Genomic DNA, 15,408 nt, shown 5'->3' with positions numbered 1-15,408 from the left:
GATTCATCTTCTTGGTTCTTTCAGTAAAGTCTACGTGACTTTACCGAAAGAACCAAAAAGATGAATGATTTATATTCGCGACTGCAAACATAATTTCACGATTCGTTCGTTGCAGTACAATTTTCTAAATTCAGTTTCATTATTTGCTCATTTTCTGAGTGTTAATTTGTCGCGTTGCAGCAGCTGATGCGAGCGAATCGCTGTGAAAAGTATTTGCTGTTGGCAATGTGAAGCATGGTTGGAGGACTGAATGCATGTCTTACCTGTGCCAGAATTGATAAAACTCCGAGCTCCGCAATGAACGCAGCAACACTGCCAGCTGAAAATCCCATGATCTAACCGCACACACAAAAGACAAAGGTCCCCCTTCATACAGGCATGTAGACCGCTGGGTCAAGTGCTGTTGTAAGCAAGCACCTTTTAGGCCTGCATGGGGCATCCACATTGACGCACGCACACAAATACACACCCGATGTAGACCCTAACATACAAGACAACTGCTATCAATGGCGGAGCCTGGATTTTCAGGTGGGGGGGTGGGGGCAACCCCTCCAGCAATGAAAAATGATATAGGAGTTGTTAGTAAGTAAGGACTTGTCCCTTGCTTTTTATTCGACGCGTGTGCGGCGATGGCGCAGCCATCGATCGAGGGTCGAATTCGAACCGTGTGTGATCGGCATCGCGCTCGCTGAAGGCGAATGCCTTCAGGGAAGTCGTGGACTGTATACGCAACTGCGCACAATTCTGAGTCCATTATACCTGGTTTGCCGTTACTTATTGCTAACTATTGTCCTATCATCTCATAGAGTCTCTGGCACATAATATGCTACACAGTGGCAGTGGGGGTCGCAAAATGCCGATTTATTACTAATAAACCCCAATGATTCGAAATTAGGGATTTCGATCAGATCATTGGGGGGCATGTGCCACCCCACCCCCTGGCTCCACCAGTGACTGCTATTCACCACTAAGTGGCAGTGATGGAACCACAACGATTGTACCACACAAAAGACAAAGATCTCACATATAGCCTTTAACCGACTGCTGGGACAAGTGCTATTAGCGAGTACTCATTCAGGCCCGCAAGACACACAAGTGTTATGGTCGTCTTCGTCTCCCCCGTGCTGATGGTTACACACCCACAGTCTGAGGTCAACGAGTTCGTGACATAAATTGCTAATCACTGTACCACTCAATATACACAGACTCTTACAAACACACACATGCACAGAATATACACAAATACACAACCAGATACAACAGACGTCATTCACCACTAAGTGGTCGGGTCATGAACACAGCTCTTATGCCTAACTAACAAACATATGCACATCCAGATAAATACACAATTACATTCACACAAAAACACAACAACAGCCACCATTCTCCACTACGTGACAGTGACGTCACCATAGCACATGTGCCAGGCTAGGTGAACGTTTGTAAGGCCACGTGAAGTGTGGAAGGCACGCAGCTGGCAGGTTACGGGAGAGACCCAGGTGTTATGGATTAACTGAGCGAGATGAATGGGTGAGGCACCAAACAACAACAGCCATCATTCGTCACTGCGAGTGTGATGTCACTACTCTTGTGCCAGGCTCGGTGCATTTTGAAGCGACGTGAAGTCTCGAAGGCTCGCTGGCAGGAGGTCACGGGACAGACGCATTTGTTATAAGTTAGTAGAGATGACTGGCAGATGCAGGGAAAAAAAACACACAAACACGTCCGTACAAACGTATACTCACGCGAGTCTGGCCTCCTGCCTGCCCCCTCGCCCCATCTTGGTGGCGAGATGTTAACTGCCTCGCCTGGCATGCAGGAGGTCGTGAGTTCAATCCCGACCCTTATACCTGTATACTTTGGATTTTGCATGTTCTCCCCATGGTGGAGTGCATTTTTCTCCAGGTTCGTCCGGTATTTTCCCTCCACATTTAGAATCGACGTGCGGGTAGAGAATTCGGCTGCTGCTATAAATTTCCACGCGATGGTAAGCCGCTTCGTTGCGTGGCCAGGTCGCTTCTGAAAAAGAGGCTATATAGCTCAGTGGGCCTTACCTGGTAAAGAAATAAAAATGTGGTTAGCACTCTCACCTGGCGCAGGTAGAGGAAGAAGCTGGAGTACTGCCCGGCCTCGGGCAGGTAGGACAAGAACACCGTGATGCAGATGAGCAGCACTGTCGAGTCCTGGCCAACCTTACGCAGAGACTGTGCACAGCCACACACACACACAACGCCATGGCAGGGACAACACAAAGATCCCCCGTCGTGTAGCCTCAAGATATCTTCTTGGTTCTTTCGGTAAAGTCACGTAGAATGGACGGCTGCTTGCGTTGTGGGCGAAACGTCGTGAGAATTATTTAATAATGTTTTATTATTATTATTTTATTATTTTCATTCTACGTGACTTTACCGAAAGAACCAAGAAGATGAATCCCTGCAGTCATGAAAGCTTTAAATCGAAAGCCTCAAGATAATTTTAGGGAACGTATGAAGGCCGGCATGGCACACAATGGGGTGGGAGGCCAGCACCATGCCAGGATGCCTTTGCCACCCTGGTGGTGATGTTTAGACACCATACCAGGTACGCATTTGAGGCTGAGATGATCTAGGGCATGTCCTAGGACTGGCTCAGATAATCGTCACTGATGTTGGACATGAGAAAGAATCGAACTCGGGTCGCTAGGCTCATAGTGCAGCGCACAAACCGCTGCGCTACTGCTCCCCACTGTGGCGGAGACACACACAAAACTCTTCGGACAATTTAATTTCAATACAATTCTCCCTTCTTTCGCATCTGTGATATACAGCCACATCTCTAGATGTTTTACTATGTTTTTGTTAGATACAAATTTAGACTATTAACTAATATTCAATGTGTAAAAAAAAAGATGATAAAAAATGTGCTGTTTAACATGAACAAAAAACTCACAATTGTCAACGACACTGCCTTAAAAGAACAAACATATACAGAATTGGCACTGTTTCAGGCGGTTGCTGTTCTTCATAACACATAGCACGTGCACGTATTTGTGTGAGCGTTCAACATCCAACGTCACCCCCCCCTCCTTCTGCCCTACCCAACGTTGCCCGTATCTCCTGGCCGCATTCATTCGTCCACTCACAGCGAAGGGGTCGGCCTGCTCCCAGGAGATGGGTGCCCCCCATGAGGCCGGCCGCATCTTCTCGGGCAGCGACTCGGGCACCGCGACGAGAATGAAGGCGATGTCCAGCAGGGCCACGCCGGTAGCCAGCGCCACCACCAGCCCGTCGCCGTAGGCCGTGCTCAGGTACGCGCCGATAGCCGGGCTGGTCACCAGGCTGGCCGCGAACGTTGCCGACACCTGCTCAAACACGCGCGCGCACACGAACGCACGAGCACAAACGCACACGCACTGCTACAGCGGAGGGTCGGGTCGAGTCATCGACTTTTTCTTTGTCTTGCCAAGTAAAAATTGAGAGGCACTAGGATGGTCTCAAATATTGTGTATATAGATTGAAAACTCAAGTGCTTTTTTGTGTTTAGTTTGTTAGTTTAGTTTGTTGTTTAGATTCCCCCACGTACCCCCGATTAGCACGCTTGGCTACGTACGGTGCGAAAGAAGTTCACCACATATTGGGGGGGGGGGGGCGATTGGCACGGCTCACCAGGCCATATGCGGAGCTGCGCTCGTGCTCGGGCGTCACGTCGGCCACGTAGGCGAACACCACGGAGAAGGTGACCGAGAAGATCCCCGACACGGAGATGATGGCAAAGTACCACCTGTGCGAACACACACACACACAACGACACACGCACACACACACACGCGCACACACACACGCGCACACACACGCACGCACACACACACAACGACACACGCACACACACACAACGACACACACACACAACGACACACGCACACACGCACACACAGATACACACACACGCGTACACACACACAACGACACACACACACACACACCACACACACACACCACACACGCACACACACACAACAACACACACGCACACACACACAACGACACACACACACAACGACACACACCACACACGCACACACACACAACGACACACGCACACACAATACAATCTATACAGTGTACATAGCGTCTACATGCACCCATATCTGAAGATGCTGTGCAGAAACAGTGAACATATTTACATTAGAGTGAGACAGGCAGTTAGTTACATGTCTCCGTAAGAGTCTATGGATCTCTGTGTGAGCTTCTGAGTTTCTGTGCGAGTCTCAAGGTCTGTGTGCGAGTCTATAGGTCATCAACTGAGACATGATGGGATCGGGCACATAAGAACCCAACACAATGGATTGTGCTGCACTACTTCTCTGCTGCCTACAATTTAGCCCCGCAACCGCCTACGACATCTGTTATACACGTTGGAGTCATCCATCCGAGCACTTTCCAGGCTAAAAACCTGCTTAGCTTTTGAGCTATGATGAGATGGGGTGCATTCTGGGCGATCGGGACATTGGCAATTGTACCAATATATTTGGTTAGATCGTGATTTGAAGCTTTCGTGAATGCAGGAATCCATTCTCTTTGGTTCTTTCGGTAAAGTCACGTGGGTATTTCATTTTATTTTATACCTAAGTGACTTTACCGAAAGAACTAAAGAGTATTTGGTTATATGTTTGGCCGCATTTACATGAATATGACTATTTGTATATGTCTTCTTGGTTCTTTCGGTAAAGTCACGTAGAAGGGAAGTAATAAAATAATAAAAATAAAACATAATAATATAATTCTCATGACGTTTCGGCCACAACGCAAGCAGCCGTCTTCAGGTGACTTTACCGAAAGAACCAAGAAGATGAATCCCTGCAGTCACGAAAGCTTTAAATCGATATTTGTATATGCTCAGACAATCGTTTAGCAACTGGAAGTGTTGGCAAGCATGAGCCCTCCTCACCAGGGACTGATCCTCATGAGCGGGATGGGTGCGCAGGTGAAGAAGACAGTGAGCAGCAGGAAAGACTTGCGACCCCAGACGTCGGAGAGCGCGCCAATGAGAGGCGCGCTGAGAAACGACAGCAAGCCCTGCTCGCGTGCAAAAACCACGGGGACGAACACGCATACGCACATTTGTACACGAGTGACACGACATAATTCCACAACTCACGTCAACAAACACGCGCAAATAACAGACATTCCATGTCAACATGACAGCACCCACACGCATCACACAAACACTCGGCACCTCATGTCACAACACAGATCACAACACAGATCACAACACAGATCAATCGTTACACAACTCCCATCAACAAATATGTGCACCTACACGCACGAACATCACACCACACTTCAGCTCATTTGTAAAACCAATACAAAGATCCCCCGGATCGCCTAAACACTGTTGTTCACGAGTACCTATGAAGGTTGGTACAACACATGAGGGGGTGGTGGGTGGCCAGCACCACGCCCAACTACCTTTGTCTCCCTACCGGCTATGTTTACACATCGCAACAGGTACTCATTTTGGGTTGAGCGCACCAAGGGGAGGCCCAGAAAGGGTTCAGATCATCGTCACCGGTGTTGGCCGTGACCAGGAATCGAACTCGGGTCGCCGGGTTCTTAGTGCAGCGCGCTAACCGCTGCACGACCGCTCTTCACATGTGACAACACACGCCTTGCACACACACACATCACACGATCACTGTATATCTCATTGCATCACTGTCGTTAAAGCTGTATGAAACATATACAAATAGTTTCAATTACTCTATAGCATCAAAGCACCACCAGACAACGCTGAAAATCTTACAGGACCCTCAGCCATATTTTAATCCGCAACTTCAAGCATTCTACCACACCTGGCCTCTGTATTCTTGAGATTTGATCGCGATTAGCAGAATTATTTGTGGGACAAAAACTTGACCGATTACCCGCACGGGGCTGTGTCTAGCACCCTGGGTTCTCAATCGGACCGGCCCCAAGGTGATCCTCGCTGGATTGGACGGGACAGCGGATGCGGTGACGTGGCCTGTTGCACAGCCCCACGATTTGAGCCCAGCTGCCACCCTGGTTAATACTGTGGTGCGTATTAACGATAAAACATGCGTCATCCGTTTCATGGTGAACGTTACAGACACTTTGACGTTCTTAAAAAATAACAGTACGCAAATGCGTGCAGGCATCGCGGTCCAAATTGAATAAATTACTTGAAAAATTACTAGATATAATTGGCAATATCGCCACCTTCTGGAAGACGAATGCTCACTCGAAGGCCTATGCTGTGATCACCTTGTACAGCACAGGGCCAGCTGCCACGGTGGGGTGCTCATTTTGGCTACACTGAGGCAGAGGGCCTCAAAGCTGCGCCGCGTGAGAGGCGCGGCGTGAATATTCAGCGGTGACGATGAGCGGCTCGTACCTTGACACCCTGTATGAGGCCGTTCATGAGGAACGTGTGCTGGGGAAAGGTCTCGTGCAGCACCTGCACACCACACACAGCGAGGTCAGCACGGTCTTGGCACGCAAACCCCCCCCCCCAACCGACACCCCGAGTAGGCGTCGATACAGCGTAGTAGCTATCGCATGTGTAGCAAGTGCAACTGCACCGGAGCCCTGGGGCTCAAGAGGTTCAATTGCAGGAGGGACACAAACGCCAGGAAAAAATAGAGCCGGAAAGTTGAACACAAGGAGCGCCGTTAATTCCTTGAATCAGGGCCCATGCCAAACACGCTGCGCACCAGCATCAACTGTAGACATGCGGTGATTTACTGATACAAGAGACAATTGAAAGGTGTGTTGCCCTCACACCAAACTATGAGTGGCCTTGATGGAGCTGTATTGGGTCTCGACATCAGTGTTCTTCATTGCAAGGCCCGTGGTCCACTGGCGGCCCCTGGTGGCCTTTAGTGCGGCCCCCGACACAACACAACACGTGACAACACCACCTTGCAGGCGGTGTGGCGGCCCTCACACAGATGTCTTATTGGTGAAAATGGCCCACCTCTGAAAATGAGTGACGAACACTGCTCTACATGGTCCACATCGAGTGCAATGAACCCGGTCCATTATCATCATCAATGTGCCAAGGTTTTAATCTCCACCCAGAATAACTATTCTTCTCACCCATCAAACCACTTGCTCACAGCACAAGTGACTATAAAATTGTTATCCTGCCGTGTGATTCCATAATTGTGAAAATGTGTCGCAGTCGTGGTGGCTAGATGTTAACTTTCTCGCCTGGTGGTGGGTTCGATCCCGACCCTAACGCCTGCTGTATATTTGGAGTTTGCATATCCTCTCTCCCCCTGGTCATGTGGATTTTTCTCCGGGTCCTACAGTTTCTCCTCCACATATAGAAGCAACGTCACACGTTTAGAGTTTTGGCTGCATTACATTTCCACGCAACAAGCCACTTCGTTGAGCTATCATTTGTGGCCAGGTCGCTCCTGAAAAAGAGCTATTGATCTCAGTGGGCTTTACCTGGTAAAATACAAAAATAGTTCATAGATGCGGACAAAGTCGTAAGTTTCACATATATAAGAACGAAGTGATAATAAAGCCTAAAGCCTGCAGTGTAACCGGGCCATATGGAGGGCATGAGTATGACGATTGCTAGAATGTGATTGCGAACAAAAAGAGGAAGTGTTTCACACAGGCAGCCACAAAGAAAGCCACGGAAACCGCTTTCTCATTGAGCATGTCGCCATTAAGTGCAAGAGGGCGAAAGCGCGGGAGAAGGGTGTGTTTTGTCATTGCCCGAATAAGTCGTGGAGGAGCAGCGACGTTTCTGGGAACTGTCGCGGCCAGATGTGTTTCTCCGCTCCGTTGATTTTGACGAAGCGAAAGCGAGCGAATGACACATTTGTGTCGATGTGTACAGTGTGTCCTCGAAATAAACGCCGGGATTCTTCAAGGGCGCGGTCTCGTTTTATTAACAAAACCCCCGTTATTTCCATTATAATAAAGGAAAACCAAAAAAAATTAAAAAACCACGGGCCTGAAAATCAATGTGTGCGTACGTTTGTGTGCGTGTCAATTCCAAATTTGATTGCCGCTCATGGTCAACACCAGTGACGATTATCTGAACCAGTCCTGGGCCTCTCCTAGGTCGACTCAGCCTCATATGAGTACATATACCTGGTGTGATGTGTAAACATCGCCACTGGGGAGACAAAGGCGGCCTGTTGTGGTGCTGGCCACACACCCCCTCATGTGCTGTGCCGGCCTTCATAGTTTGCTCGCAAATAACACATGCCCCAACAGTCTGTTAAGGCTATAGGCGGATCTGTCATTCCACATGTGTGTGTTTGCGCGCACGTACGGTCAGCGTGGGTGCAGTGAGAAGCCCCCATGCGAAGAACTCGAGGAAGATGACGAAGGCTGCGTGGTAGACGCTCGGCTGGCCAATTCCACGAGGCTGCGGAAAAAATGAAGGACAACGATGCTACTCATCACCACGATGCCGTCGTGGTCGCTGTGCTTGGCACAAGCGGCACCGGCCAGCCACCGCCGTCACCGGTCAAGCAAAAGCTCACCGCTGGCAGCGTAAGATTTGCAGTTGTTTTGTAAAATACCGTACATTTCATCACTACCATCATCAGCTACAATGAACCCACGGATAGATCGAAGCGTTCACAAACCGTCGTCATCCCTCATGGTCCCACGACGCACGATTTGTGGTGGTGGTGGTGGTAGGTGAGATGTTTTTTTGGTTAAGGGTACTTGCGTGTTGAGGTGTTTACTGTGATTCCATGTTTAGTCAACAGCAGGGATGTGAACTCTATTACTGATTATAATTTCCTGTTAACATTCATGCATGTCTGTATGTATGTTGAACGTCTTTCATAACATACGTAGCCCACTGCGCTAATCGAAGGTGCGGAGGAAGGACAATGCAGTAACAGTAATATCCTGAATAGCCCACATTCACTAGCCATGATCCATTCACTGCTGGACGAATGCCTCCCCAAGCCTTTGCCATCCATCGTAGTCTCATGATCCAATAAACCACGTGCTTCCTCTGCATGCGAGTTGATTTCATTGCTCTACCTCTACGGACAACCTTTTCTCGGCGTGTTGCCTTATTTGGCTGCCACTCCCTCTTCAGTCTCCACCAGCAGCCATCAAATGCTTCCAGCGCCGTGTCCTGCGCAAGCCCACTTACTTCTCTATACTAAGCCTCTGACTTTCTTACATTTTCGATACTGGTGTTCCTCTTCCAAAGCATGCCACTCTCCATCCTTCTCTGCATATTTTTCAGTTTCTGTTCCCTATTCATCACCAGCTTCCATGTTTCATATGCACATGTCATGGTGCTTATTTTCAGCGAATACTGAATTGGGATGGCATACAACAGTGCAGCACCACTTCTGCACTCCACAAAAGCAATTCACTATTCATTGGTAATGAAGTCATTGCCGAGTCTGTGCCAGGCGTATACACAAAGGCATACATTTCCCCATTAGCCTTATAGAAGTGCTGGAGCTAGTACAGTTGGCAAGCATCTATTAAGGCTGGAATAAAGAACGAGTGGTGTGGTCAGTAGTGCACTCAGTCACCACGCCAGCTACTTGGCCCATAATGAGTACAGTGCACTTACAATTGCACCATTTCTCACTATAAACGGAAAGATACATATCCCTTGCAGAGTCTTACAAACTGTTAAGGTAAGTACTGTTAAAAAAAACAACTATTAAAGCTGGGATGGTTTATGAGAGGGTGGTGTGACCAAAACTACACCATGCCACCTTTGCGTCTCGCTTGTTGTTAACACAACACTATATAAACAAATACACGTGCTCACTTACACAAGGAAACAAAGACAAAAGTCCCCTGTATAGCCTTCACAAACTATTGGGACAAGCCCAGCACGGTAGACCTAGGGCAGGGGTCGGCAACCAAAATAACAAGAAGAGCCATTTCTTTCCAATTCGGTACAAAATTCAGTATTTCAAGAGCCGCAATGCATCTGAGTACATACTGTACATACGTACTCATCGTCAAGAAGCAGCCCGTAAAGAGCCGCATGCGGCTCCGGAGCCGTAGGTTGCCGACCCCTGACCTAGGGGGTGGGTGGCCAGCACCACGCCCGGCCTTTTTGTCTCCCTAGTGGGCGATGTTTACACATCGCACCAGGTACTCATTTAAGGCCGAGTCGACCTAGGGGAGGGCCAGGACCGGTTCAGATTATTCGTCACTGATGTTGGGCCATGAGTGGGAATCGAACTTGGGTAGCCGGGTTCGTAGCGCAGCGCGCTAACCGCTACACTACCACTCCCCCACTGCTCACACACACGCACACGCATGCGTGTAAATATCCCCTAACAACACCAAGTCATAGATACGCAAAAGTAGGTTAATATTAAGGCATCTAGATTGTTTAACAGTAAATCCACAAGGCAAATTAGTGACGCTGCTCACTGCCATAATTGACATGTTGATGTGTTGACTTTCTTTCTGTGATTATCAAGGCCACAGTGTCAGTTGACTTATGATGGCAGCATGCTGATAGCACGACTAGCATGCTACGTCTCGAAACATGACACGTGTTTGTGTGCAGACCTCAATATATGTTCGCTAACGGGACTGGCGCCAGCAGTATCCGAGGCTAAAATGAGGGGGTCTTGTTGCCTATAATAAAACATAAATTGACAGGCTCTATGTGAAAAACCAGCTAAAAGGATTACTCATTGTAATATTATCATAACAATGTTAATTCCAGCATTAACCTATCACATCAACTCATCGTGGTATGAACATCGTCTGGTCTTCATAACACAGTATCAGTTGAATTTTTTGTATGCTAAATGTACAGTATTGTATCAGCAACTTCATCAAATTCATTACAATTTTACTCCAATTTCACCACCACGTGCTATGCCTGCGAGGGTAGGATTTCACTTCTGCTCCATTTCTAATTTCCCTGTCGCTTCACAGCGATATAATCGTATATTCTGAATATCCTCACTGAGTTTCAAGACTCTTTTTCTCAGGAGGGTCCTGCATTGGGATGTTTGGGTCATTCCTTCTTTCGGAATGCTTTGAATGTGGGAGGAAAATGGGGTACACATCATGGAAACCCATCATGCTTGAGACGGGAGAACACTCATAGGGTCTACACAAACGGGTTCATCGACCCACACTTTGTTCTGGCCACCTTACAGCCCAATAGTTTTCACTCATCTGTGTGTGATCCACTAACCCTTGCCTCTACAACACTAAATCACAGGTGCGAGCCACCACACTTGGCTGTGAATAAAAAATCCATGTTGTCAATATTTCATACGAATTAACGATAACTGGATTTGGAAAAGGGTTTTCAACCGTTGATCACACTCCATTTAGAAAGGATTAATGAAATTCAAATACCCTTATTCATGGTTTTGTGGATTATGAAAATGCATTTGATTCAATGGACATCCCAGCTGTCATAAACAAGGTTTCAATAAAACATCCGTTAACTTCTGAAAACCATTTACAAATATGGGAGATAGACTTAGGTTGCATGGAGAAAGTGATACGTTACAGCAACCTTAAAATATGTTTTCTAAAAAGTGTATTGGGGCAATAAAAGCCATAAATACAAAAAGAGAATGGATTAACCATTTAAGGTTTGCTGATGACAAAATAATTAAATCAAATAATGGAAGTAAATTGTAAATTAAAGAATTAAACAATGAAGGCTGCAAAGTTAGGCTCAACATATTTAGAGCTGTACAAAAGTCACGGACAGAAAGAATAATTTATACTGGAGGGCCGCAACTGGGAATTACAGAAATGTGTAACTACGGCTCTTACCAACAGTGGCTCTGGGTCCCAATGATGACATAATAGGTGGATGATAGCAGTATGGGGTGCGTTTGTAAAAAAAAAAATCATAACTAAAATCAACATACGAATGTGCTTGAAAACCCAAAGGTTTCAATCAACAAAATAATCTCAGCACATTTGTAAAAAAGACTGCACGTAAATAAAAATATATAATAGGCGACGTTCCAGGTAATAGCCCTTCTTCATAGCAAATACATCGTGCTATGTACATGCTTGTGCACCATTGTCAATGCAACGTCACCAAATCATATATTTAGGTTACAAAACGTGTATGACATATCAATCAGTAGCACGTACACTGACATAACTAAAACTAATAAATACACAAAAACGCAAAAGTATGGATAAATTCATACTTAGAAATACACGGAGAGACAGAGAGGGCAACACATGGCTCGGATAACAAATCATTATCCGAAAAACATTAACCGCTAAGAAATGTAACTGGGATTGACGAGTGGGGCACATTAACAGATGGATTGATGGCCAAAGGACAATACAGGACTGGTGATGGAACGGCGTACAAAGGAGAAGAAGCAACAGCAATGGGGAGATGGGGTGGGAATGGTCTGTAGAGGCCTTCATCCAGCAGTGGACAGTTTGATGAAGTATGGCTGTATTTTTATTTAAAGCTTTCGTGACTGCAGGGATTCATATTCTTGGTTATTTCGGTAAAGTCACGTGACTTCACCGAAATAACCAAGAGCATGGCTGTATTGCCATAAATATAAGATCTTACCAACTACATTTTTAACGTAACAATATTTAGCAGGCTAACGTTTCAGGCAATGGTCTCTCTTCAGTTTCGATAGTGATATAGTTTCTGTTTTAACGGCAGTCGACGTTCCAAGCGCAGGAAATTGACGGGGGGATACATACAACATGTGCCACGGCTTCGCCACGCCGGATCAGCCTCGAGGATTATTTCACCAAAATTCACGCCGAGCCCGTGCGAGTTGGTGAAAGCGTTAAGCATATCTATGGGAACATAGAAGTAAAGTACAATGGGGTTTTCCCTCTTCTGCCCCAAGACCCAATTGACACGTTGTGCATGGTGGTACCCATTGCAACACTATCCAGGCACAATCCTGCTGAACGTCTGAGATCCGACGAGATCGAGCGAAATTCCGTGTGAATTGGTCAAAGGCTGATACGAAATAAATCAAGGCGAATGAGAAATATTTCACGCAATAAGGGTTCGTTCGGCTATTACTGGTTTGTTGTTCGCTATTAACAATACATGAGAATCAATAACTAAGTCCAGTACGCATCGCTCCAATAGACGAAAACATATGGAATCACAGTAAACATCTGCACATGATTATCCTTGAATCAAAACAGCACGACAACCTACCCGCCACCACAAATCACGCACGATCGCATTACACATATCCACTATTATCACCATCGCCAGACATGCTCAATCCACTGCTGGATGTTTCCCATAAGTCGTCATCTGTCACAGTGCTGCGACGCATCATATCACCGAGTAACTGCACACGAGCGGATTTCACCGCTCCATCTCCCACGGGGGGGTCACCCTCTATCACAACCACAATAAAAAAAAATCACACATTTACACAAATTTCTATCGCCCCTCGTTCCGCGACCGATGCGGCCTGGGGTTCCCTTGCCGCTCAAGTCCCACTGTCACCGGGCGGAGAATCTAGCCTAGACCGGTGTCTCTCTTGCGGCCTACTCGGCAGACCCGAACCCTCCATCGAAAACTCACCGCGCCGCCCTCCTTGATGATGAGTTTTTTGGCGAGCATCACGCTGCGATTTACCCTCTTCTTTTTCTTGCCCTGCGTCATATTATCATCATCTTCAGCGGCGGATAAAATCAATACCCGCTACACCTCCTGCCCGCCTCCGCTATTGTAAGCGAACTTCTCCGTCTGGGCCGGCGGCGTGACGTCACCCGCGCGTGTTGACGCCTCACCTCCGCGTCGGAGAAAATGACGTCATCGCCGCTGTGTTTTTGTTGTGTGACGTTATTTGCATTAAAAAAAACCCCCCGTGTTGCGGGATGACGTCACTAATCAGATCCACCAAACCGTTGACGATTATACTTCGGCGGTGACGTCATATCGCGCGAGCTGGCGTGTTGCGCGTGACGTCACGGGGGTTGCCTGCGGGTGACGTAATTCGAATGTTGCCTAGCAACGCTGGGACGCCGACCCCCCCCCGCTGCCCCCACCCCCCACAGCACGTGGCCCCGCCCCTCGCATCCAGTCGACTGCGTAAAAAGATTGGGTCGTGAGAAAGATTGGCGTTTATTATAATTGTTTTATTTGTTTAATATAACATTTGTGTGCAACTATAAAGGTTTTATTTTTGAAAGTAGCACAAGCAGGGCGAGCGGTAAAACGAAAGAGCTCATTAAAGGTAATGTTTGAACTGTTTAGCGAAATTTTCTATCTGTATTTGCCTGTCACGCATAAATATACAGTATATATTATCTGGTAATTTATATATTATCTGTTGAACTCTTGAGGTAATCTAATTGTATAATTTGTATGAGAATTACAACCCGTAATTTCGACCGTGTATTTGAATGCTTGCTTTGTACTGTGTTGTAGTTTGTCAACTGTATTGTGATAAACGCTTGGTTCTTTCGGTAAAGTCACGTATAAAGATAAAATAATAACTTAAATAATAGCATACGACGTTTCGATTGCAACACAAGCAATCATCGTCAGGTATAAATGAAATAGCAACAAAAATCTAACCAGAAAACTATAGACAGACATATGAGCAGATTGTGATAGTTTTGAGGGCTGCTGGTATAACAACATCTAACCTATAAAAGGCATTTTTTATATTTTATAAAGATATCTTACATATCTTTGTCAAACCACACGGTTTGACTCGTATTCTTGTACATGGAAAATTTAGTTTTCAGGGGCATGCGGTGTACAGTCGTTTCAATAAGAACTTTGTAGGATGAACGTTGATATTAATAAGGGCACGGGGTGACCAATACGGTTTGAATGGGTCTGTCATAAGGGGTTAACAGGTTCGGAATACGTGACTAATATTATTTTCTTGGTTCTTTCGGTAAAGTCACGTAGAAAGAAAAAAATTAAAATAATATAAATATTAAAAAAATTCTCACAACGTTTCGACTGAAAGAACCAAGAATATGAATCCCTGCAGTCACGAAAGCTTTAAATCAAAATTTAATAGTATTTTTTTCGACGCCGTCCATAAATGACGTCACGCACCTAGGGGGGGACATTTGTGACGATGTGTGACGAGGGGGGGGGGGTGAGAAATGTGACGTCACATCAAAATGCGCAACTTTAAATAAATATAGACAACACTTTCTACCTAATTAAATAGACTTTTAACAAATGTTTTCTCCTACAACATCAGAGTGCAGCGCCACATTAAATACGCACTACAATGACAATAGTTTAAAGCGATTTGAAGCATTTTGGGGGGGGGGGGGGCAGAGCTTTGTGACGTCATATTTGAGGGGGGGGTCTGACTTTTTGTGACGCCGCGTGACGAGGGGGGGGGGTCAAAAATCGTCAAAAATCGCGTGACGTCATTTATGGACGGCCCCTTACACAAATTGTCAAACGGGTTTTCTTTACAATATA

At 46.5% G+C, this 15,408-nt stretch overlaps 2 protein-coding genes across 3 annotated transcripts in view; one reads left to right on the top strand and one right to left on the bottom strand.

Moving 5' to 3' along the window:
- The window catches only part of LOC133349656 (hippocampus abundant transcript 1 protein-like), a 32,251-nt gene extending 18,553 nt beyond the window's left edge, over positions 1-13,698 (bottom strand). For both annotated transcript variants that reach the window (XM_061563284.1, XM_061563292.1), the window contains exons 1-8: positions 13,534-13,698; positions 8,293-8,388; positions 6,391-6,453; positions 4,927-5,054; positions 3,645-3,759; positions 3,122-3,340; positions 2,091-2,204; positions 264-335 (exon numbers count right to left, since the gene is read on the bottom strand). In XM_061563284.1, coding sequence (XP_061419268.1) covers positions 264-335; positions 2,091-2,204; positions 3,122-3,340; positions 3,645-3,759; positions 4,927-5,054; positions 6,391-6,453; positions 8,293-8,388; positions 13,534-13,614 — 888 coding nt within the window. In that variant the 5' untranslated portion in view covers positions 13,615-13,698. The remainder of the gene's footprint in view (positions 1-263; positions 336-2,090; positions 2,205-3,121; positions 3,341-3,644; positions 3,760-4,926; positions 5,055-6,390; positions 6,454-8,292; positions 8,389-13,533) is intronic.
- A 314-nt stretch (positions 13,699-14,012) lies between these two features.
- LOC133349634 (uncharacterized) overlaps positions 14,013-15,408 on the top strand; it is a 38,861-nt gene continuing 37,465 nt past the window's right edge. Inside the window, exon 1 of the mRNA XM_061563235.1 lies at positions 14,013-14,188. The gene's annotated coding sequence lies outside the window, so the exon portion shown is untranslated. The remainder of the gene's footprint in view (positions 14,189-15,408) is intronic.

This window comes from Lethenteron reissneri, chromosome 4, assembly GCF_015708825.2.
Source record: "Lethenteron reissneri isolate LAM-NWPU_2019-01 chromosome 4, ASM1570882v1, whole genome shotgun sequence".
Classification (NCBI taxonomy): Eukaryota; Metazoa; Chordata; class Hyperoartia; order Petromyzontiformes; family Petromyzontidae; genus Lethenteron; species Lethenteron reissneri.
Note: the sequence above shows the minus strand (reverse complement) of the source record. Positions and strands in the feature narration are given on the sequence as shown.